Source organism: Megalopta genalis, chromosome 17, assembly GCF_051020955.1.
Source record: "Megalopta genalis isolate 19385.01 chromosome 17, iyMegGena1_principal, whole genome shotgun sequence".
Classification (NCBI taxonomy): domain Eukaryota; kingdom Metazoa; phylum Arthropoda; class Insecta; order Hymenoptera; family Halictidae; genus Megalopta; species Megalopta genalis.
In genome coordinates this window covers 5,260,841-5,286,792 of record NC_135029.1, presented here as the reverse complement: position 1 = coordinate 5,286,792, position 25,952 = coordinate 5,260,841, and the positions used below count along the sequence as shown (strand labels likewise).

The following is a 25,952-nucleotide window of genomic DNA, read 5'->3' as shown; positions in this document are numbered from 1 at the left end:
TTTTAATCCACAGTTACAAAGGTACCACCTGGACTCTAATTTTTCAGTAACCAGCTCAAATCACAGGTAATCTGTCAAACTAAGATCTAGATCAAGACTAGATCAACGTCAAACTAAAAGTACCAGGTTCAATAAATACGAAAAGTAAAAATTGAATCGTCAAATCGTCAAAAGCATTCGCCTCGCGAATGTTACTTCTACCTTTGCTACTTTAGTCTAAGTTCTCTTTGCTGCGGATGGTTTAGCACCCTGTATAAGCAGATCCCGTTCATTAGATGAGATTTTTGTTCGAGACCCTTTAAGCTTATCCGCGCAAACGTTTTAGGTGGTGGTACCAGTTATTAGAACGAATGCATATGACATGACTGAGTGGATCCGATGAAGATTCGCGAGACGAAAAGGATCTGGGAGGGTCAGATAAAGGGCTTAGTCGTTGCAGCCGCAACTCGACAGACGACCCGTGCTTGATAGGGGATGAGTGGACGTCTCGTAGCTAGTCGAGGATCATCCGTAATTTATGGGAGATCGATCGACTTCGCATTGAGCTGCCAGCCAGTGACGTAATCGATCGCGTGCGATTACGTCACGCGATTCTATCGAATTAATATGAGTACACAAATACAGCATGGGCAGAGGATCGAATATCCGAAAAACTCGAGTCACGGGACACTGTCACGGAAAGTGCGTTCACGTGCGCGACGTAACTGTCTCAGTGAGATTTCATTACCACATAAATATCTTCTAACTCAGGCGTCGGCTACCTACTTTGGCTACAGGTCAAAATCAACCGTGACTATTAAAAATACGCCTCGGGTCAGTGATATTTTCATTTAAACAAAATTTTGACGGATAATAGTAAATTATATTGAGAAAGTGATTACAGTATGCTTTTAACTTTGAACATAAACATTCAAAATTACAATTCTAATTAATACGAAAACAAATTTGACAAATTAACGAATAAGTCACTTAACGACCTGCGGGTCGTGTTTGTTGACGCGTTTGTTACGGACGTGTTTGTTGTTTTAGGTGATATAATCAGATTGACGATTTGTATGCATTTAATGCATAGCTAGTTAAATACAATGCACGAAAACAGATTTTAATAAAATTAGATGTCATTCGAGAATGAAACTCATAGAAAAATACAGTAAATTATCCCTAATTGACGCTCAGCTTGTACACAAAAATGGACAATTTGGGAAGATGAGATACGATTATTCGAGTCTTGCAGCTCGTTTTTATAGTTACCGATTGTCAACGACTAAAAGAAACGAGCCGCAAGACTCGAATAATCGTATCAACTCTTCTCAAATTGTCCATTTTCGTTTCCAAGCTGAGCGTCAATAGAGGAGAATTTACTGTACCATTTATAAATAATTCTACTTCTTGTTAGTTTACTTTGGATACGAGCATAAAAATCCGCACACTGATATAAAATCTAAAGGGAATTCTTAGAATAGTATAAGTAATAGAACACACGGAGAGTCTTCTTATTCTCAAATGAGAAGAAGACAATTCATAGAAAGGTAAAATTTTTAAAAAGTTATGCTTCTTAATATACTTTGGCAAATCAAAATAAAAATTCGCAACCTGGTATAAAACCTTCTGTAAAATGAAGAAGTCTTTTTAATAGCGTAAATAATTAATAGAACATATAGTATATGTAAGTGGACTAAAGCGTATTTTCTATAGTAAAATGAAAATAAGTAACCAATCTGGGAATAGTTGTTACCTTATATTAGAAGGATCGAGTATGAAGCTCGGATTAAAAATAAATTTTGTGATCTAAAATGAAACATTATCGTCATACAAGACCCGAAACGATCACGACTTAATTCATGCACAGCTATAATTACAAATGGATATATAAGCGTATGACCTCCTTAATCGTCAACTCCTTAAGACGGTTATAGTATAGCTGCTTATTCCTTTTTAATGCTGACTTCATCGAACCTTCGTGAACTACAGAGAAAAGAAACGGTGATCAATAATTCAAGGGAAGGATAAATGATTGAGCAGTTGGAACGACGTCTCTTCTTGGAACTTTTCATCAGCATTGCCCACGATTTTCCTCGTTCTCTCTCTTATCCGTCAGTAAGTAACTACTTAGTACGGATATTCGTTAATTAATGTTGAAGAAAATCCGGGCCGATCGAGGAATATATTTATCAGATTTGTAATAGCAATATAGGGGAAAATGACGGAACGTTTTTTATCGGCCCCCATGCCTGGGATTTTCTGTCATTCCCTAGGGAGATTGATCGCCTAATCCATAACGTTCCAGATCTCTTACTTTCCATATCGACGTTCGAGTTTCAAAGTCCTTCCCAGACCTCATCGTTCCGAGGCAAAGTACCCTAAGGTCATCAAAAAGCAACGCGGCCTGGTTCGTTCAAGTTTTCCTTGGAAACTTTCACTTGGCCCCTTTCTCCGGCTGTTCCCGGCTTTGCCATCCCAGCTATGTAAATATTTTGTCAACAGTTTCGAAAGATGTTGCGTCTTATTGATCTCTCTGTTAGCAGAAATCATTTGCACTGTCCTAGAGGAAAAAGTAATTTCCCGACACGAAAACGCAAACAAGATCTTTCCTTATTACAGAAACCGAAGAAAACGTCGGCACTGGAAATCTGCGACAGCAATATTCCATTTGTAATGTAAACACGTTCTTCTTGATCACCGTAAGGGTCAGACTTAAACTTATTTCGAGTCGGCAAATAAGTAATTACAGCTCTCCAACTTTTCAAGGATATTTCATTTCGTTAAGAAATTCTGCTTGTTCGTGCTGTAAGTAGTAGTGTGCAATCGTCTCGAAAATGTCGGTTAAACCATTATCGGCTATCGAAGATTTGCAAAATCGCCACCACTTAGTTTCTCTTTCTTTATTCTGAGGAGAATGTTAAAAAATGACTGAAATATCATGACTAATTTATTTTTAACATATCACTTCGAAATAGTGCCATCCTTCGTTGTGCAAAATTCCCTATTCATTTCAGTTCATTCGATATACATATATACACATACATATGTATATTCATTCATGTAAAAAGGTGGCAGCGTTCAATGCTTCCTTTCAACACTATGTATTCCTACCACCTCTGTAACTTTAATAAAAAATTTAAACAGAATCTCAAATACGTTTCTCAAATCTTAACAAGTGTACCAAGTTTCAAATTATAATACTTTATGTCTTTGTTTCATAAAGTTCCCCAGCCTTCAACGTATAACGTATAGCTAGGAAGATTGTTTCACTGAATAAATCACCTCTACTCATCCGAGTTTAACTTTGACAGAAATTACTATTATTGTTTAAAATATTCGGAGTATGTCCTACGAATACCATTCAACAAATACGCCAAGTTTCAAATTATAATACGCAATACATTTCGTCGAAAAGATTCCCTAAGCATTGCCTAATAATCTGTGAGCCCCAATCTTCGAAGATCCCCTTTGTTGGGGTCACACAGAAAATAACTAATTCGTCACTCCCGTAAAATATTAAATTGTGGAGGGTGTCCTATCTTGTGGGGAATGAAGGTGACAGGGAGCAAATGCTCCGTGGGTTTGGTCCCCGAGTGTCATGCGTCGTCGTTGGTGGCATGGTTCATCCGCGACTCAATTGGCGAGGAATCGACACGGGCGCTATCCAAATCCGCCATTATTGGAACTCTTGCCGCCTCAGTAGGTACCTGCCGGTGAAATCGTCGACGGCAGAAAAAAGGAAGGACGGCAGAAAACAGAGAAGAAGAAACGCGGACTGAACGGGGAACAGCGAGAAAACGGAGGAGAGGCGACGGGAGAGGAAGACAGGCGTAGGACGTTCGTAACGTCGGAAGAGCCTGGAGCAATTTCCGGTGGCTTTTGTGCGCCCTTTAAAAATGCGAGCTATGGGGGATGCCGTGCAGGCGGAGAAAAGGGGTAGCGATAAGAGGTCGGTAGAGAGTTTTGCGAATGTACATACGAGTGGTCCTTCTGGACCAACAAATCCCTGGTCGAAAAGAGGGAGGAAGTCGAGAGGTTAACTGCAGATCCTTTCGCGTTCTTCCTCTCCATTCACGTGCTTCATATCTCCCTTTCTCCGCGCTGCGCTCTGATTTCAGTTTGTCTCCTTATACGGACCCGGTCCAAGTGGCAACGGATTTCCGAATGCCGCTGATAATGAAGGAACTTTTAACGACGGCGTTCGGTGATGTGAATGCCCCTCCTTCGAAATAAAGCGATGCGCATCGGCCGATTATGCTGCAAATGCCTCGTTACTCTTGCCGTTGACTCGTATTTGCAATCATCGTTAATCACGAGCCACGATATCCGTTAAAACCGCAAAATTGCATGAGCGACCCGCCCGTTACACGAGTTGCGTGCTACGATGTAACCTGGCCATCCAATCTTCCTTTCCACGAAAATGTCCATCTACCAGCAGTTTCTCATTAGCAGACTGCGGATATTTGTGCAAAATAATATGTTCGCACGTCAACCGTAAAAAACAAGTGTCAAATACAAATGTATTTCTTCGTTCAATGACGTTGATACATCGAGTACAACGGTATTTTTAAAGTCTTCTGATTTTTCACTGGTTTGCGTTTAACCTACTCATTTTCGCCAAAAATGTATAAAATCCGCAGTCTATTCTTGATACTCTCTACAATGAACGACATTAGAATACGAGAAGTAAACAATTCTGATGAATTGGTCGATAAATATTGAGAAACGTGGCAATTTTATGCATTGTGGCAAAAAAGGATAAGTCAAATACAAACCAATGAACAGTTTTGAAGATTTGAAGAATACCGTTGCTTTTTTGATGTTATTAAACGAAGAAATAAATTTTTATCCGATTTTTGCTTTTCACGTGCAAACATCTTATTTTCTATAAAATAAAATACAAACCCATGTGCACCTGTTTCATTGTTTTCCTTCTATTACTCCGTCTTTGAAGAGAATACAAAAATATAACCTTTCTGCAAGGTTGTTGCAGAAAGAACGTGTGGCTTTTTGCCGGCGTACCGTTCCGGCGGATATCGTTTCATAGAATTTTGTAGGGGAGACCTAAGCTAGGCGTGTTTCCCCATTACAACTGTGCTCGGTGTCCCCCTTTCACGCATCGAAGACATAAGCTGACGCGCGCGCGCACTCGTGTGCGTCATATCTTCTTGAGTTTCAAGCTCAAGGTCATTCGAAGGACTCGCGTGCTTAATCAATGAACTCGTCTTGGCGTCAGCCAAACGTGACAGGAGGGTAGAGCAAATATTTGTGTCAAGACGAGCGATAATCTTAGCGTGTTCCAGGGAACCAGATCCCTGGCGACAAATCAGATTCCACGGTATCGAATTTCCTTCCCGAAAACGAGTCTAAACACCAGAGATTTCTACATGTCACGGCCGAGTTGCAGGTGTACGTATAGGTACACGGAGGCTGTGCCATTTTTCCGCGGATGAAATCGCAACCCTTGGTACCTTCCAGTAGTGGCTTGGTCCGCGCGGCCGTGTCCCGGATTCCTTTCTCTTTCGGAGACACCAACATGGGGTCCTGGCCGGGTGCTCGCGCACTCCTTTGATTGGCCGAATGCTATGGGGTTTCATCGATATAAGACGAGAGAAGAGAAAGAGAGAGAGAGAGAGAGAGAGAGAGAGGCGAGATATCGGCGGAACAAAGAGAACAGGATCGGGAGACTCGGTTATGAAGGAAAGCGGAGGGTGAATTACAAGAACAGGAGACAGCGGGAGCAAAAGTGAGACGAGGAAGGTGAGAGAGAAAGAGAGAGGGAGAAAGAGAAAGGGGACGAGTGAGAGAGAGAGAGAGAAGGGTGCGCAGGGGTAGCAGAAGCTCGGAAAACGAGAGCGAAGGACGACACGACGGAAAGAGAAAACAAGAAGGACGTGTATCGGCTGCTCGGAGGGTGCGTGGGCTTTCTTTCAGAGGGTGCGTAGACTCAAAGAGGGGGACATTGGAAGGAGGAAGGGCCGGCAGGGTCGCAGAGGGGTAATAGGGAGGGAATAGGGTGGGAGTAGGGGGATAGATGGAAGTAGGGGGATGGCGGTCGGTAGGATGGGTAGTGGGGGATGAAAGGGAGAAAACTAGAGGGTGCGTGTAGGCCTGGGGAATCAGTCGCGGACGAGCTGCGTTCGGGGTTTTATCTGTAGCTCTGTCCCTTCCGTCTCCTTCGCACTCTCGCCGCGCACTCTGTCCCTCTCTCTCTCTTCTCCGATCAACGCTCCGCCACGTACGGACGCGTACGTACATGCACACGCGTACACTCGCGTTCGCCTACACCCACGCGGAAGTCCGCGCACTTCGCACGAGTACGTGGTTCGCGCGCGGGAGCACCGTGGAAGCGTGGAGCAGCGGCTGAACGAGGAAAGAGGACGAGACGAGGAAAGCCGACGAAGAAGAAGGAAACAAGAGGAAGCGCAGCGAGCTTCTTTCACGAAGTGGAAAAGTCCGCGGTCGGAAACACGTGCCATATACCGACGCTCCGCCGGATCTCGGCGGCGCGCGTTCGCGCGACGAATTGAACGCGCTTGTGCCGTCCTGCGCCGTGATCGTATCGGGACACGCGACAGTGAACACCGTTTTTGTTTATCCCATTCCGCTTCGTTTGGTTTCGCTACGCTGTGACTGCACCAGCCGAGGGGACATCACTTTTCTTCAGCGTGATCGCGAGCGTGCGCGTCGAAACTGTCACCAATGGTTCATATAGCGGAAGTTGTATCGTCGCGTCGAAACGACCTGCAAATGGTGAGTGGAACCGTCGTCGTCGTCGTCGTCGTCGTCGTCGTCTTCTTCGCCGTCGAAATCACCAGCGTTTGATCGCCGGCAAGACCGAGTCGCGAGCTCTCTGCTTGCTCGCACTCGGACACGGTGTTCTCTAATTAAACGAAGCGCGCCGATCGATCGGATTTCGGTCGCGTGATCGCCGGCGAGGGACCAGACGCGGGTGTTATTGAAATGTAACGAAGTTTCCCGTGCGGACGGTGTTTTCTTATGCACGCCGGGGGATTCCGGTCACGAAGTCGTTCGCGACGTATGACTAGCACAGGAAATGCATACGAGGATCGTAAAAACCGGAGCCGATGCTTCTTCTGTATAGACGCCGCCGCGATAGACGGCCGCGAAAATGCATGGATCCCAGAAGTTTACGAGCACCTCGGATTTTCATGCACGGCCCCTCCTGTGCTCCCATGCGTCTCTGATACCCCGCCCCTTTACATCGGTCGGTCGGTCGCTCGCTCGCTCGTCCGCTCGCTCACGCACCGAAACCGTAAAAGATTTTCGTGCGTCTGTTTACGCGCGGTTATTTCTGGGAGCATGTGTGCTACCGTTGCGTTATGTGTATCCATATGTCGTACAGGCTGTACGCGCCGAACGTTTACAATAGCATCTCCTCTCCCCACCTTTGCATACGCGGCGGACGCACCGCACGTGTGCATGTATACGTATACGTATCTACGCGCTTCGGTACGCGTCGCGTGTGCATGTACGCGTACGCGGCGGCGAGTGCATTGAGCACGCGTACGTGCGGGCGCACGCAAAGAAACGCAGCTGCTCAATAGCGGGCGTGTCTATGTTTCGGCCTGCCTCGAACATGCTCCGTGAATCACGCGAATCTTTATCGCGGGACCAGATAATGCCTTACGAGCGAGCTGAAATATACGATACCCGAATTGATCCATCGCCCGTAGAACGTGCTACACGCCGCGTGAAACGGTGGTTAACCGGTGGTTAAATGGTGGTTAAAAAGTGTCTAGGCTTATAATCACCTGATCGCTTTACGAATTGACCTCTTTAGGCGTAATAATCGTTGTTTATGGAAATTTCGGAGCCCGAAAACGTGAAATTAATCGTTTCCCTAGAAATTGGGTAGGGACGGATGGTTTTAGATAGGAAAAAACGGAACTAGAAGAGTGCGAAATGTAGGGATGTACCCCTAGATCGATACGTATTTTTTAATAGTTACGTGAAACGCCTGAGAATTGCGTGATTTTTAAGTTATTTAGGCTTGTTATTGAGGCGACGTAGGTAGATAGTGTATAGATACGTAATTACATGATCGTTTAAGATATTATGCGTTTAAAATTCAACGTACGAGGTCCAGGAAAATTGTAGCAGATACGAAAAACTCTCAAATCAAGATATACGACCAAAACAGTACATAGTATCTTTTTGGTTGAAGCATGTAATTCGGATAACATGGATTAACATATCTTAAAATGGTTATTTAAAATGATTTAGAATGAAGTAGCGCTTATAAAAATCGTAAAACTGCTTCCCTGTCAAGGTAACGAAAAAAATGAAACCTGTCGTGTGCTGTCGAGATTTTCTATCGCTAAACTAGATTTCCCCTAGTCTTTTCACAAAGATCAAATCCTAGAAGAAACGTGAACGTACTACAAATGCGTAATATTCAACTGGTGTTCCTAAGAATCAGTACCTAGAATGGTTAGAAAAGAGAGTGAAATTATACTGAAAAGATACGTATAATCATCACGATTGAAGAATTAGTCATTTCAAAAATTTATAGATTTATAATTGCAGGTATATTTCATCCATTTAGACATTTTAGTGCGAAGAGTATAACAATCCGAGAACATAAGTAAGATTGAAGAACACCGAATTAAGAAGTTGACTGAAATTAAGAAGAAGAAATTTTGTAATACAAATATTTCCATCTACAGAAATCCCGAACAGAACTTTTTAAAAACAGTCTTATTAACCAAAGTACGGTTTTCAAATTAATTTAACCTGAAACAGACGCTTAAATGTTACTTTTTGTTATTCCTCCATCATGTTTAAATGCAGTACGTTTCGTTCTATGTAATTTGTACGAATTTCAAAGTAAAATGTTAAATGACGGCGTTTTGTTAATTCAGTTTATATTTCACTCCGTTTGCGTAGAAAACTATAAAAATGGTTTTTTGAGTTAACGAAAACCTTAACATAGTTCTGTGTATTTTAGATAAGTGTATAGATTACTGTTTAACAATTCCATAAATTCAAGATTGTGTATTTTTAAAGAAAGAAATGTAGCAAAAAATTCGTAAAAAATTTTACTCTACTGTGTACATGAGAATTGCGAGCTAATATTGCTTTAACGTTCCATAATTTTTGATACAAAACCATACGTCATTATTGTGTGTAAAACACAATTTCTCGATACTTCTTTCGCGATATTGTTCCGTCGAGGTGTTTTTGTTTTCTTTTGCTAGATTTCCAATAGAGGAAGCAACCGGAATGTTTTATGAAGAGAGGTATAGCTCTCGGGCTTTATTCTTATCCGGAAATGGACTTTTTCCAAATTCAGTAGCAGGAAAAGACTTCGTAAATGGAAAGTTTTTTTATTACTGTTCGGCTCTAAACACGGAACGTCGAAAGAACTTCCATGCAACGTTATTTAGTCAAGGTATTTGATAAAGTTATATAAATTAATAGTTATTCATTGGATCTCTGAAAAGTATCACATAAACTTTTAATACTATTAGTTCCTTTTTACGAAAATTTAAAAAAAAGATTCGAGCAGACAATGTAGACCATATCATTTCCCGGCGTATAGTAAAGAACTCTCGTATAGCAGGTTTTCTGTAGTGTTCAATGTTAAAGTGCCATACATCAAATGCGAAGGAAATTTTCTCGTTCCTTATCAGAATAATTTCTATGAAGTGTGCTTCGCTGACGATGCAATACCAAGCAATTGTGGTACCCTCTTTTCGTGCCTGTACACAATTTGACGCATTCATTACATCATTTACATATTTCCTTCCTTACGTATTCTCCCCCTATTGTTCATGCCTACGAAGAATACCTTGAATATGAATTTTTTGAAGACACGAAGCAATTTTAATTCGAAAAATGTATTTATTTGATTTATTGCTCAAAAATACGTGTACTCATCTAATGAACAATAAGCTCGGTATTTCTATCTAAAAAATTAGAAATATATAGTTTACGAAGAACAATGGAAACAACATTCGAATGCGTTATTTCTTCTTTTTCAATCTTCATTAACATGTATGTAGGAATTTATGTTTAAAAGTGTAAATAACAATTTAGAAATAACTAGAAACGCGTCAGCAAAAATAAATGCAATCAAATGGTGTACATTTTAATAAATAAAATGTTTAATTGAATCGAGAAACCAATTTTTATTTCTTTCTGAATATTGTAACATTTTCTATATCGTTTAACACTTCAACTTTAAACGAAAAAGTATTATTCGTAAAAGTACCTTTTTATTATTATTTTTACTCTTTAACTACCTATAAACTCGATTAATATCTACCTCGCCTCAATTTTCATGTCGGAATAAATTTCAATATCCTCTTGTCTCTATTCTTCCGAAAGAAAGAAATTTCTTACGAAATTCCGTAAAATTATGGCGCGCCCAACAATTCCAGTTCTCTTCGAAAATTATCCACCCGGGAACGGTTAAAATGCAATATTGGCTTGAAACGTGCGTTCCGTTCGCCTGCAGGAAATAAATTATTTCACGTAAACACGTCTTCCTGTCGATAGGGCCTTCCTTCGCGTTGACGGTTGCCTGTGCTACACGTGCGGTACGCGATTGTATCGGAAACGTTGAACAGAACACATGACAGGTTCTCACGAGAAGACGCGCCGATGTTGATGCAGAGACGTACATCAATTAATGCAGCAGCACACGTGAATGTGCCAGCGCATAACGCCGTGGTAATGTAGCTCGCCACACGGTTCAGCTGCTTCGCTTGGCTCATCAATCCTAAAACCAGACCTCCTGTTCTCGAACTTGCATACCGCGTTGGACTCGAGTAGGAAGCGCACCGATATACATCGATATTTATAAACCCTCACAAACTTTCGTTAATATTACTTCCTGGGCAAGGGGGCAAAATTACTAGTTTTATCTGAAATCCATTTTACACCTTGCTGCGATATTCGACTCCACTACGCAAATAGCAACGCTTTTCTTTCTTTTTTAAATCGATACAAAAATCTATTGTGTTTTATTCTTAACACGTTCAACAACTGATATACAATAATATAGCAATGGCTTAGTAACACTTCGACCATCAGTAAAAACGACTGGTTTCTAATTGTTTCTCTTTCCATTACTGAAATTATGAACACGTTTATGTGAGAAATTTATTCATAAATTTGTACCATGCGAAGTTCAAGTAAATTAAATATCGTATTAAGTAAATTAAATTAAATATTATGAAACAATATACGTTAGTCGTGTTTAGGGTTCAACAGTTCTAATATCCAAGTAAATGGTGTACGTTACTTCCTGATGTGACACAGAAGTTACTACTTTTATCTGAAATTCATTTTACAAAATTCATTTATGAAAAAGTCTTTGTATATTATTTTATAATAATAACAAAATTGGATTTGCTCAAATTTCGTACGATCCTTGTTATGCAGTAAAGAAGTTTATTAAAATGTTTCTTACACAAACATTTCTATAATTTCAGCACTTGTAAATGAAAAAATCTAAAACCAGTTATTTATATTAGTTTAATAGTTTCAGTGTAATAACTACTTAGTCTATATCTGATATACGATGATATACAAATGTTCCATGAAAGTGAATAGTGTATATAACTTATACTAGTAAGTACTAGTACGCAACTAGTAATATCATTTTTCGTTTTAAATCAATACATAAATCATTTATGATTAAATCTTAATAATTATACGTTCAATAACTGTTACACTACGATACATATTAAAGTACTTGTTGGAGGAGGAAAACAATTTTCATTGTTTCAATGAATGAGTAAAGTAATCTGTTTCTTAAAAAGGATATAATTAAAGATTTTATCACCTAGTATTATTTTTCTTCTTATAACAATCAAATACAATTTTCTGGAAAAGAATTTCTGATTTCCAAAATACAGGTAAACATTTTAGAAATCACGAAAAATAAATTGCAAAAGTTCCTCTAACGTTAAGAAAATCATTTGTAATCATATCGTACGCAGGATAACAGCAATGAAAGTGTGAAAATAGTATTGTATCGATCGTAACTTATAGCTTTATGCTTCTCTGACAGTAATATTGTTCCATTATACTACTAGTTTAATGTGGCTCCTATGTACGTCGAACTGTTAAGTACCTGCAATCGACAGGATAGTCGAGACATGTCGCACGATCCCGAAATCGAACATTGTTCAGGTGGATGAAGTCTCTAAAGCACTTTAAGACCGCGAGATTCGGAACGAAGCGTCGTTAAACGTTTATGAAAGTCGTATCCGAATGGTTTCCTAACATCTGTCGGATAAACCGGCGGCAACGGCAGCGGCCGTTGATCGACGTAGACGACGTCGTTGTCGTCGCCGTTGGCGTCACGAAATAGAGGGACGAATAACGTTTGACATTTAATGCGCACCCAGGCATTGGCTTAGATTACAATCGGTGAACGGTGATTGGCCTGGGGACGCGAAAGCTCACTCGACTCGAATGCTCTTTCGCCGGGGCTGTAGCCGACTCTCAAATATTTGTACAGTGTTAGGGAAAAAAGTGATCGGTGGCGAGTAAAAAAAAGAGTGAGAAATTGGATAGCAAGCGAATGGGTGTTTCGTGCCGAGCAGGCGCGGTGTGTAAAAAATTTGATATCGAAACAGTGCATCATATTCTACCGGGGAAACAATTGGGACGGAAAAATACGCATGTTAGACGGGGGCGGCGGCATTACGTTCGTTAAATGAAATGTTTGAAACCTTTGAGTCCAAGGTTGGAAATGCTAATAAACCGACACCGTTTCACGTATGCTCGATTGCATACGTTCCCTGGTACGCAGTATTTGAGAATGTGCAATAAGTTCGAAACTATTTTAATTTCAGACCCTGGATATTTCATTCGACCTAGAACATTTTTATTATTAGACTGCGAATCGTTTGCAAAATACGACCTTTGTGGAAGAAACAAGAGTGGAATAGTTCTCTTCGCGTTTCTTCAACTACTTTAATAAATTGAAAATAATATATCCATGTTCTAATATTTTTTTTTATCTTTCTGGTGTTTTGAACATTGTTCGCTTGTTTTTATCAGAAGTGAGCGAAATCTGCAGTCGATTTTATAAATTTTTTCGTTTCATTTACTACCACCTCTTTACGTTTAGCAACTTTTAATCACATACAAGTTTAATAATGTTAAGTTTCAAATTATAGTATGATCTTTTTAGTAACGTTTCTACATGTTTGGGGATTGTTGATAAGTTAGCAAATGTAGCAATATGTTTTAATAAATTATCACACCTTCGCTAACTTTAGATACAAAAATTCGATCAGTAAACAGCTTTAACCCGAGAAAGATAACCTACGTCGCAGAGGCGCCTGCGAAGACTGTTGATTTTTGTTAATTTTTCATAGAGGTCTAGTGATTTAAGTTTAAAATTACTTAAAATATAAAAAAATATAATATAAATGCATTTTATTTTGACAATAATGCCAAACCTTTAAAATGACTAGATTAACTTAAATAAATATCCATTGTTAGTATAAAATTGACGCCTTAGAAAAGCATGCGCCTCTGAAGCGTATGGTTATCTTTTACGTACGTTGTCATATGGTTATCTTTCTAGGGTTAATGGAAACATGTATAGTCCTGAGACTGAAGTTTTACTGTGTTTCATAAATTTACTTCGTCCTCGTAGTCAATCCATCAGTTTTTTTTTTATTAACAATATCAGTTTTTTTTTAATATAGAATATGTTAAGAAATAAAATTTTATTAAAATACTCTCAGAGGGGCAAGCGACATAATACATCATCCACCTGGCGCCATCTGTCCAACTCGTAAAGTTGATTACGAATAATTAACCTATTCAAATGAGATCAGTATACATCGATATACAGTGCATTTTCTATATTTGCAGTATTTAATACTTTGACATAAGATTAAGTTATCCAACGAAAACATTTTTAATTTCTTAAAAATCCTTGTCATTTAAGAGTTATTTAAATACTATGGCTAGGATTAATACTGCATGCAATGAAATCCTTGAAGACTGCACATTACCTTTTGCTAGTTTTTTGAAAATTCAAGTCCAGGTTCACGCTCTTTTTCACTGACAATTTGTATCGACGTAGTTAGTGTTTTCTTCGTCACACTTAATGCAAACACACTAAGACATATATAATTAAGAAAATTAATTAAGAGCATAATTAATTAACTACCTCATCCAGTACCGGCACAGCCATTTCCAAATCTCTGACCACGTGACGTAATATCGATAGATCGACAATCAATCTTTTCTCGGCGAAATTCTTCTCACGTGTCCAGTACACCAAAATGGCGGAGTATCAATGAAAAGGTTATCTTGTGCTCCTGGATTACGTGATAAAAATATTGTTTGTATTGTATTAGAGAGAGAGAGAGAAATGTCAAAGTAGTTCCAGTGAACAGGTTGAGTGTTTGGAACAATTGGAAGTGTTTGCGATGACGGCGGTTTTCTCTGCAATTCGCTGGACCCATTTCACGCGTTGTATAGAGGTTATGTCATAGCATATTGCACTACTTAGGCTACGTCACGTGTCTTGCATACAGTTCTGTTCTGGAATCATTGAATTACATCTGTATTGGGAAAGTATCAAAATCTTTCTAGAACTAGAAAAGGTTAAAACTTAAAGTGAATAGGTTATGTTCCTTTTTTATCATTCGATGATTTGAATTTTTTCTTGAAAATGATATGATAAACTGGCTCGAAAGACATAGGTCGGTTAGTACCACACGTTGAAACTAATCTGAAAATCCCAGAAGCAATCCTGTTGGTTATCTGGCAGCGTGTCAGTGAGCTGTAAGCTTGATTCGTGGTTACATTACAAGTGTGGACGTAGTTGAGATGCAGGCGATTCGACTAACTCATTGATTTACATGCGTAAATCGACGTTTGGAGTACGTTTAAACCGACACAATGTGGTTTTGTGATTGTCTACGCTCTAAATAGCGCGAGACAAAGGGATCTACACAAATTAAGAGAAATGCTCGAGAATCAGTTTTACGTTTCCCCGAAAATCTTATGTTGCAATGATTTTTCGTAAGTAATTATCTAGATTCTTAGAAGTAATGTTCATCCTGGAAGTTAAAAATTCTAGAATGACTATTTTTGTTTGATTATAAAAGTGTTTATTACTCACATTAATTTCATTATACAAAATCCATTAGATTGTAAAACAATAATATGTCGAAATCGAGATATAAAACATAACAGAATCACATCAAAATACATTGTTAAAACAAACAAACAAAATGTTTTAGACCAGGATATTTATAATCACTTAATATACTCAACACAATAATAGTTATAGAAAAAAATGTAGCTCCATACAATTTCTATAAACATTCTCTACAAAATATGAGGAATAAGTCAGGGAAAATAATGCAAACTAGTGATTGTAACCTAACCTAACTAATAAAATTGTAACCATTAAACAAGTTTTCTCACGGCAGAATAAGTTTAAAACATCGTAGACGTAGGAACAAATGGTAAACAATTTCTAAATTCACACACTATAGTTCTTTAAAAAGAATGATAAAAAGCGTAGAATACCGCACGTATTTAATAATTTATCAAAAACAAAACAAGTAGTTGTCAATATTTGTGCACTCAGAACGTCGAAAATGCAGGAAAGCAACCAACAACAAATAAAAATTGTATTTTGACGGAAACTCGATAGCAGAAACGTGAGAGAAATTACAGAGATCGCATTTGTCCTAACTTTATCTACTCGTTTCACACGGAGCGATCGAATTCGCGCCTACACATTTACAATTTTTCCGTGTGCTACACGTCGCGATGCACCATCGTCCGACGCTTTCCACTTTATAATAAAACATGAATCCTATTTATAATCGTGATGGAAGCGTGTGGAATGACTAGCAGGCGTGTTGGCGAGCCAGTAATTTTCTAACGCGTTCGAACCTGAATTGCGTGTTTCACAATTTACGCTTCAATAGAAATTATCGTTACCTGAAATCTCATTCTCTGCTCGAATAAAAAGAAATTAACGTTGACAACGCTCTATAACAGTATATTCTGCGAAAATTTATGGGTATATCAATATTATAGACACATATTGACATTCAATTTTTAACACTTATTACGTTCTACGGGATCGAAGTACGCACATTTTCTGCTTTTGTATACTGTTAAATGTTTGATTTCTTTTTATTTGTGCTGCAAAATTATTTCTTTAAAATGAGACGTTATATGTAAATGTATCATAATCTTTTCATTTGATGAATGAATAGCAAGAATACACATGAAATATCAGGGATATTTTATGGTGTTTTCGAAGGACGTATGAGACTTAATTGAATTGATCATTAGACTACTGGACTGTATGCAAAATAAAACTACTCCACCTCGAATGCAACGAATAGAATTTAATTTCATTCATAACATTTTTAATAAATTCGATCAATCTGACAGCATTGTTAAATTTATCTTTTCATATTTACTGTTACGTACTTCACCTACTCACAATACTCATAAATACATAAATTCCGCAATCGATTTATCACATTTTAGTCAATCAACATAAGTGAACGATGAGTAATCAAATTTTCAAATTCTTTCTACTCGAATTAAAAATATAAAAAGTTTTTCATTGAAAAACTATAATAGCGGTGCACACACAGTGACATTTATCAGAACGTTTGTCGTCTGTGAGAAAAATGTTAGATCGACAGAAGGGGCTGATAAGAGTTGAGCGCGCGAGAAATGTTGAGTATACCGGGAGAAACTCGTCGTCGTTCGATCAGACGAATACAGAAAAATGATACGGGGTTTCGACGAATATCAATTGTCGAAACGATCCAATTAATCTTGGAATTTCAATTAATTCGCCAATTAGCCCATCTGAAATCCATTTAGACGTAATCTGATAGGAGACAGCCCGGAATCACTCGCTCCTCTGTGGCATCCGACGTGAACCTAGAGAGAAGTGCATTTGCTTTTGGAGCAGTCGACAAATTAGCCGTATTAGCGGCAGAGGCGCGGCTACAGATTTCGGAGAGTACAGTTTCCAGTTGGATACGCGTACGGCAAATTATTGAAGTTAACTGGAGCCCGGTATCTACTGGCGCACAGTCATCCCTTGAACTACGAGCTCTGATAAAACGAATTTACTAAAACGTCGTTGCGGCGCCCTAATCATATCCTTCATTTCTATTAGCGACTCGCGGAAATGCTTCGTAGGGGGTGAGACACAATTTCTGTTTACGATTGCTAGCCACTTTAATCGCATTCTACCAATTAGACGCCCAGATTTCGTACACGGTAAGAAGACACTCAAGCTTTTTCTTTTACACAGTCAAACTTTCTCGAAATTCTTTTAAAACCCTGTGCTTGAAGCAATTCAGTTTCTGATTAACCCTAGAAAGATAACCATATGACAACGTACGTAAAAGATAACCATACGCTTCAGAGGCGCATGCTTTTCTAAGGCGTCAATTTTATACTAACAATGGATATTTATTTAAGTTAATCTAGTCATTTTAAAGGTTTGGCATTATTGTAAAAATAAAATGCATTTATATTATATTTTTTTATATTTTAAGTAATTTTAAACTTAAATCACTAGACCTCTATGAAAAATTAACAAAAATCAACAGTCTTCGCAGGCGCCTCTGCGACGTAGGTTATCTTTCTCGGGTTAAGAGAGGGAAAAAAATGTTCACAGAATCTTAAACATTGTATTTTTGTTTCAACAATGTTCTTTTATACATTTGTTATATTTTAGTTTTGCAGGCACTTGAATATCTTATTTAACAGTGCTGTATAAATATACCTCGAACAGAAATATAGTATTTTATAACAGTTTTTTTGCATGGATACAAACCGACCCTCCCTTGAGCGGTCTTAGACCCTTTCGATACCTTAAACGGCCCTGGATTAAAATTTTAAATGTATGTATCACACAGAAATTAGACTATTTCGAGCATTTAGCTTCATTATCACTTGAAAGCCACTTAAAATCTATGCCACCAGTTCTCGTAAAAAGATACTGTATTTTGTAAAACGTATAATTAAAACAACTTGAAATTATCAAGGTTATATTTGCAGATATCGAAAAATATTCGAACAGGAATGTTCAATTAATAACTATCAAATGACTATCATGTTCAAATGGCAGAAACTCGATTATGAATCGAAAGCATCAAGCACGAAAATACATGGACAAAGAATAATCTCTCTCTTTTTCCAAAAAATGTATTTCTCATGGATTATGATTTACTCGGATTAAAAAGAAAGAGAATCTTTAGGAAAAGCTCATTGTTACAGTATCGGTTACGAGCATATTTACGACAAGAAGAATGAAGAAGCGGTAGGAACGGGATCGTTGGAAAATTGAGAAACAAGAAAGCTTGATCTGATGAAGCCGGATGATCTAATTACCCGGGCCGCAATAAGAACAAGAATGCGTAGCTGGTGGATTGGGGGCGGACACAATATAAGGTATCTCGATATCTGGCTCGTTACACGGTCACGACGGTATAAACTTGCCGAAGGGTAATCAAGTAATGAATACATCGCCTGCGAAGACCGTACATATATAAATCATGCCGGAGAGGATGCCAGGGGCTACAGGGTGAGCCCTTATCTCCAATCAGTACATTGATTGCACGCAGCCAGGTCAAATACCAGGCTTCGCTCGACGGCTCGGTTCAGGCACGATAGCTTATTCAATTTCCGAAGCGACCATTCACCATTCAATTTGGCAGTTATCAACCTCCACCTATCCCCTATCTGGATTTTGCGTGGCTTTCTTGGAATCGGACTTCCCGTGAGAGAAAAGAATTAGGTTACAAAAAGACCGAAGAGAGGAGAGAGATATATCGAGAGCATAAACACGGTTAATTTAATTGCTGCGGGAGATCCGGTTCTTTCCAAAATGCTTGTGAAGAGGTCCGAGTTCGATCAGTCCTTATAATCGCACTGTGATTAATTGGTCGGTTCCAATTGCTTTTCGAATGAAATTTTATTTGAAATACGAGAGAACCTGCGAGAGGATTACGAAGATAGTTTTCCGCGTTTTACGAATTCAAGCTGATCGCTGTTATTGCGCTTCATTGAAATTATCGTTGAGCTGAAAGTGAAACTTTTATTGGTAAATGATGAGGTGAAAGTATATATACAAAGTGTGAGAGACATTCGACGATCAGTTTTATGTTTGGTATGGAAATTCAGAGTTATTTCGTTAACACTTTGACTGCCGCGCGTCTCCCATACGTGCATGACAGTATTATTTGCTCAGGTTCGTAAATTAATTTGTATGCCAATTTACTATATCTTGCTAAGTTTGTTGGTATCCGCAAAAAGTAAGAGTGCTTAACAAATAATTAATATCATCCAATTTAAATTTTCAATTTTAATTTAATTGAAGAAGATACTATAATTTTACTTAAATTTGGGGGTTTTTAACGTGGCAGTCAGTGTTAAAACAACTATATCTTTAACATCTAGAAAATGTTAAATGGTAATATAAACGTTAAAATCATAAAATCTATTCCTATGATTAATACTTCACTGTTACGATGAAGAATTCTATACTTTCTGTGCTTTCTTTAAAAATATTGTAATTTTTCCAAAAGCTTTACTGTCTGTTTATAAATATCAATAAGTTTATATTAAATAAACATGTCCACTGGGATGCTTGTAATCTAGTAAAAGAAAAATTATAGAATAATTTGGTTCAACTTTTACAAATATATTTTAGAAAATATCATCAATAAGTGAGAAAAAGCAATAAAAACTTGATATCGTTACTATTTTGGAACAGCCAACGAGCGATCGAACACCCGATTTCCGTTCATTGGCTCGGCAGCCTCGCGCCAACTGATCTCGCCTCTCATTGGTCACTGTTTTTCGTTAATAACTCGTAATTTTCGCTAAGGAAAAAGTTACTTCAAATGACCTCAGGAATCACCCCTTTCCGGATGTTAACACAATTATGGGACACCCTGTGGAGCGTCATTAACATTATCTTTGCGCGATCCATAGGTGAGTTTAGAAATGACTTTGAAAATCTCACGGCAACCATCGGGCGTATTAAACTTTGATATAATCTGGTTCGGTGGTAAATGAATAATAAATTTTTATAACGTGATTAGCGAAAGTTATTTTTTCCCCTCAACGAAGTAGAATGAAACAGGCAGGAATACCTACCCGGTGCGCTTCCTAGAGCATATGGCTATTACTCAGCATCTATCTGGCAGTAGCAAGACTTGCTTCCCGCAGTGTACATAGATAATCGAGCTTAATTAATTGCTCGTGATGCGCGCTCTGGGCTGAGCAAACACATTTACTTATTACTATCCGTCTTGAGTGGTGCCTCTTAAGGGAATCGATTTTCTAAGTGCACGGGGCTGATGATGACACGAATTATCGAAGACTCGGCACGGAATGCAACAAAATGCTCGAAGAATATACTTGAGCGTTCGGTTATGGTATATCGCGTCTTGGGATTAGGTTACGAACCTAAGGCTCCATTAATTTACCGCTTGCGTATTCATCGATTATTCAGCGAATTAATTATTCAGTGTTCTGATCTACCTGTTGCAAAAAGTTGCCCGTCAATATCGTGCACTGCTCGTATATTACGTATTCCTTTGTAACGGACTGAATAATATATGTATACATTTGCTGCACAAATTAATTTACGGCTAATTATTCGTGTTGTTTATTTACGAGCAAAAAATGCAGAGCGAAATTAGCTACTTCGCTGAAAAAGACTGTCATTTTTTACACTTTAGCATCAATCAATGCGTTGTTTTTCAGTTGTTGAGCGACAAAAAATAGGCTGGTTATGTTAACGAAATGAGTATGTCGGTCAATTTCTCGCTCATAAATGAACGTATTGTTTGGTAAAAAGGAAATATCTTTCATTAGCGAGTATATGAACTTAAAAGATATTATGGTTGAAGAATTTTAATTTCTATGAATCAGTTTGTATTTCTAATAATAATTATGGATAAAGTCAGAGAGACGTGGTATCGGAAAATAGTTTTGAACTGTAAGAACGATTTTGTTGTCGTTCTTCTTTTATTAGATAAAATTTCTACCGAAAAACGTGACTGATTCCAGTATAACTTTAATGTAATATCGTAAACTATATATACGGATTTTATACATTTGTGTTAGAATCGAGTCCATGCTATACTATTTAAAACTGTAGAAACTATCAATATGTCATGTTCAACTTGTAAAAGTTATAAGGGCAAGAAAGAAATTTCCATTTGGCTCTTGCTTCTAGCAATTGATACAGAAAGCTTTTATTTTGCGGAAAGATTCGCGGTCTAAAAATGCGCATTACGTACATACCACGTTACATGAACATAAATGAACCGTCGTGGACACGCGACAACTTCCTCAACAGTGTTCTAGGTCTTGGATTGTATCGGAAAACTAGGGTGGGAAACCAACAGACCGATCGAATGTTAATAAAATTGTGTTGTCAACCAAGTTATCGCTTCTAGGGCTGTAATTCGTCGACTCCAAAGAATTCCATTTCAGAACACTTTAAAACGACGAACAATATTGTTAACTGGAGAATATTCTACATTTGCACTATCGATTTATTCGGAAATTGAGCTTTGTATGGAAAAAATGTCACTCTACATTCGCGATTCACTTTTTCATGCAAATTCACGCAACCCCGTTCCTTGTTATATTACCAATTCGGAGACACTGTAAATTCCAGAACGTTTGACAGAAGGTCGAGGGATTTAAGGCTCAAACAGAGACGATTTGCCTTCATCTATCGGTTTAGTCAGAATTTATGTCTATTCTAAAGTATAAAAATACTCTAGACGGTGTATATCCGTCTTCGTAAATTTGATCGTGAGTTAGAAGTTATTCTCATTTGATTTCACTGTAGTGGTTAAATTGTAGTGAAGTGAAATAAAAGGAAAAAGAACGTCATTCCGGTGACTCGGTTAAGGGATGCTCGATAGCACATGTATGCAAACGATCTGTGTCAAACGATTCAACAACTATGTCACATGTTCTAAAGAGTTTCACTGGGAAATATTACAATTGCGATGGTTTAACTCTTAAAATAGCTATCGAGGTCAAATTTGAGGTATCCTGATCTTTGCACTAGAAACTATTCATGTTCTCTTTAAAACGAAACATTTGAGTCATTACAACTGTGTCCATGATTGGTGTTAATTATTCAGTATATCAGTACTTATTGTGTCATGTTATTACCGATTTAAGAAAATTTATGTTGAAGCAGCCAAGGGTTTAAGAAGTATCAAATGCATTCTCAACTTCAGTTTCAAACAAATACATTCGTATTGTCTTTTCTCTTACGAAAACAATCATTACCATGCCTCAAAAGCCGACATGTGGATCTGCTGTTTCAACAATCACCAATTTTCCGGGTACCGACAAGCTCGTTGTGCAGCATTGATTGAACTGTCTTCTTCCGGTTCAAAAATGGCGTGTGAATGACACTGTGAATGGAGTAAAAGCAAGATTACGAGAACACACGCGCGTTTTTTTCGAGTCGACTTTTGTTTCCGTTCCTGGTCGAAATTGAATGGTTATTCTTTCAGAATAACACGTTTGTTCCTATCGAATACTTTCCTTTTCTTTTCTGATATGGAATGTTTGGTCTCTTAATCTCTTAGAGATGCGCATATCTCTTTCTAGATATGAAACTTTTGTTTACCGTCGAACTACATTTTTTTTTTTAAATATGAATTTACAAATAGAACACAACTTGTTGATACAAGGTGTAAAGCAAAAATTAACGAAGCACCGTAGGATCATTTGTGCATCATAAATAGACTCAGAAACAAATGGTTTCCAATAAAGGTCACCGCAGATTATAGAATGCCATACGTTCACAGTGTAGAGGGTTGCCAGGGAATTATAAACTGAATAATTAAATAGAATAATCATTTTACTTCTCATTTATTGCTAACGATATTGGTGAAGATATAATTTTCTATATTTTGATTTAACACACCGAACTTTATTTATAATGTAAGGTACTCCTTCCACACATACATTAGTTTTTCCATAGACCTGAATGAAACATGTAAAAATAGTAATTGTCAGGAAACTAGATAGTCAAAAAATATTTATGCTGATCAAAGCGATGATTTTTTTACGTTAAAGCTGAAATGTTGTGGAATGACAGAAAACAGAGAGAATATAGTCTGAACATTTTTTAATTTTGAAAATTTATGTTAAACTTGAAATATTTCAACGAAACAATCACGACTTCCTTAATTGTTTTCATTCAAATCGACGTTTTTCGAATTTCTGAAATGGTAGATAAATTTTGCGATCCGATTTGAAATCAACGTGTTAATATCTACTGACACGTGTAACATGTCACAAAAGAAATTTTCTTTAGATAAATCACAATTTGGTTACAAAATTTCATTCTTCAAGGTTAAAAAATGTTCACGCGACATTCTTTATTTTTCGCTTATTCTGTGACAATCAGCTTTAGCGACGAAATCATGGCTGTATCTCATTTCCATCAAAAGTTCTTTGATTTTGACACAAACTTTGTCACTTTGTCCCGCTGTGCATCGCCTTGGTGTCAAACGAACTAAAGTTCTGCATACAAAGAAATCGAGTCAGAGAATCTCGTGCCATTTTCGCGGTGTTCTAACGTTCAATCAATGTAGAAAGAATAGCAATGGTAGGTTCCGAGTAAACTCGATGCTGCATTTTTCATGGTGTCCTCGTGTATCAGTATTCCTGTGCCGTAAACGTCAATCTGAAATCTGTACCTGGTACTTAAAGCGATATAGCGGGATCGGCCGTGTTTCTCGCGATTTTTCTCGTGCCGTCGAATTCGGCGCGGCGTAATCATGAACTCGATGAAATCGTTAACTGACATTAATGCGATACGTGAATCAACTGTAAGTGGAACTATTTGGACGGAACGGAACCACCGGTAATGGGCGGTAGTTAATGCTTGTCTACGTTAATCGCCACGTCTATGCCCCGCAATACATTCCGCGGAAGCCTCACCTAGTAATCGTTATTGACTGGTACAGATCCCCCGGGTAGTAAGTGACATTTACACGATGCATTCTGCGTTAAACTTCCCCGGAGAGACGTAAGAGGGGTAAAACGTCGTATCTCAATTCCGGTATCTATACAAACATCCAGTTCCCCTGACAACGAAACAACAACAAACGCCTAATAGCCAGCACTCGGCTCAAAGTTTAATTTCCTGACCAGAGGACAGTGCTTAAAGTGACCTAACCCCTGTCCTAGTCGCTCTTGTTCTCTCTAGAATCACGCTACTTCCTCCATTATATCTTTATACCCCCCTGCCATGATAGCGTTATGCTCTTGCCCCAATAATATTCCGGACCATTTAGCAAGAAATAGGAATAATCAGTTGACGGTGCTGTTTGCTTATTTTGAAATCTTTCCAACGACATTTGTGTCTATATTATTTCTCCCTTTCCGCGTTGTCCGATGTTGAAAACTGTCACCGTGGACTGTGAATTTTTATACAAAATAAATTCGTCAATTCTTCTAGTGTCTTCGCAGTTTTGTATTTAACCGAGTTATTTTAGTCAGAAATGTATAAAATCCGCAGTCTATTAATAAGTTACAAGTAATAATTACAAAAGTTTAAGCGTATCAGTTGACAATTTACAATTGAGTTAGACAATTTTTATTTTACATAAGTGATACGGATCATATGGATTGGATAAATCTAAAGTTGATTATAAAAAGTAAAACAATCTATGTTATCCATGTTATGTTCGCAAAAGAAGAATGGCCTGACTCAATTATAGGAAACCTAAATTAAATAGAAATGTATTTCTTCTTTTAATAATTTTAATAAATTGAGAAAACAATAACACAATGTTCTCAAATTTTTCTAATGTATTTAAACTTTGGTATTTTATCTGTATAAAACATTGTTTATGTCATATCTTAAATGCATTGAACCTCGTGTACAACCCGTGTATTATAAATTATGAACAAATCCAACTATTCAAGCGTATAAAGAAAATGTACGAAGTAATGGAGGCAAAGGTAAAAAGACTAGTATAAATGATAGCTTCAATTATACAAATGGGAACGAAGAGTAATCAGAATTTAAAGAAAGACTGAAATAATAAAGGACACGAGGGATTACTTTTCTATCCTGACTTGGTATTTTACCGACCCTGCCGGCGATTCTAAGGGTTATAATCTCATTATATTAATTTGATGCGTCACGAGGTCACCAGGCAGCTGCTACCCCTTGAGAAAGATTTCCTTCTTTAAATAGAACCAGGGTTATCCTTCTATATTCTTTAGAATATAATACTCCATGACGAAGCTGATTCTTTCCGTTATAATGACAATCCGAATGCGAGAATCTGAATCCACAAAGTCCTATTTAATCTTTCGACAAGCGGAATCTTAAGCAGTACAAATAGTTATCCTGAGTTGATTGATGCATTGCTGATTAAACATTTTATCGGTAACTGTACCTAGATCTTTACGGCAAGTTTATAAAACGCAAGATGACGAACGTATTAACGAAAATTAATTGTGTTATTAGTTTATGCTTATCACAATAAATCTTTCACCCGATGCATACATTTACCTTATTCAGGCTCCTAGAAAATAATGCATGTAAACGACGAATTACATAAAGATCCACTATCTATTATAAATAATAGATATCTATATCTATATCTATATATATCTATTATAATAATACAAACTTATATTTTGTCGGCAATTAATATCGGCACTTATTCTTAATAATTCTTTCGAACATAATAGCTTTACCAAAATAAAGACGACATTTCAATACTAACACTGAAACAATTGAAATTAAATGATCATTTTTGCGAAACAATACAGAATAGTAATTTATCAGTCTCTAAACTTGTAAAATATAATACTGAAGAACAAAAATAGTCAAGAATATGGCGCAAAACATTTCCCAAAAACATAATCGCGAACATTTTCAAATTCAAATAAATTGATACAGA

At 37.8% G+C, this 25,952-nt stretch overlaps 1 protein-coding gene across 10 annotated transcripts in view; it reads left to right on the top strand.

Annotated features, from left to right (window-relative positions):
- The window catches only part of bru3 (CUGBP Elav-like family member bruno 3), a 492,049-nt gene that overhangs the window by 312,515 nt on the left and 153,582 nt on the right, over positions 1-25,952 (top strand). For 2 of the 10 annotated variants that reach the window (XM_076527178.1, XM_076527177.1), the window contains exon 1: positions 14,397-14,465. The exons of 2 other annotated variants lie outside the window; for them this stretch is intronic. In XM_076527178.1, coding sequence (XP_076383293.1) covers positions 14,412-14,465 — 54 coding nt within the window. In that variant the 5' untranslated portion in view covers positions 14,397-14,411. Of the gene's footprint in view, positions 1-6,093; positions 6,736-14,342; positions 14,466-25,952 lie in introns of those variants that run through there. 6 more of the 10 variants (XM_033483529.2, XM_033483519.2, XM_076527181.1 and 3 more) reach the window with 6 other exon arrangements.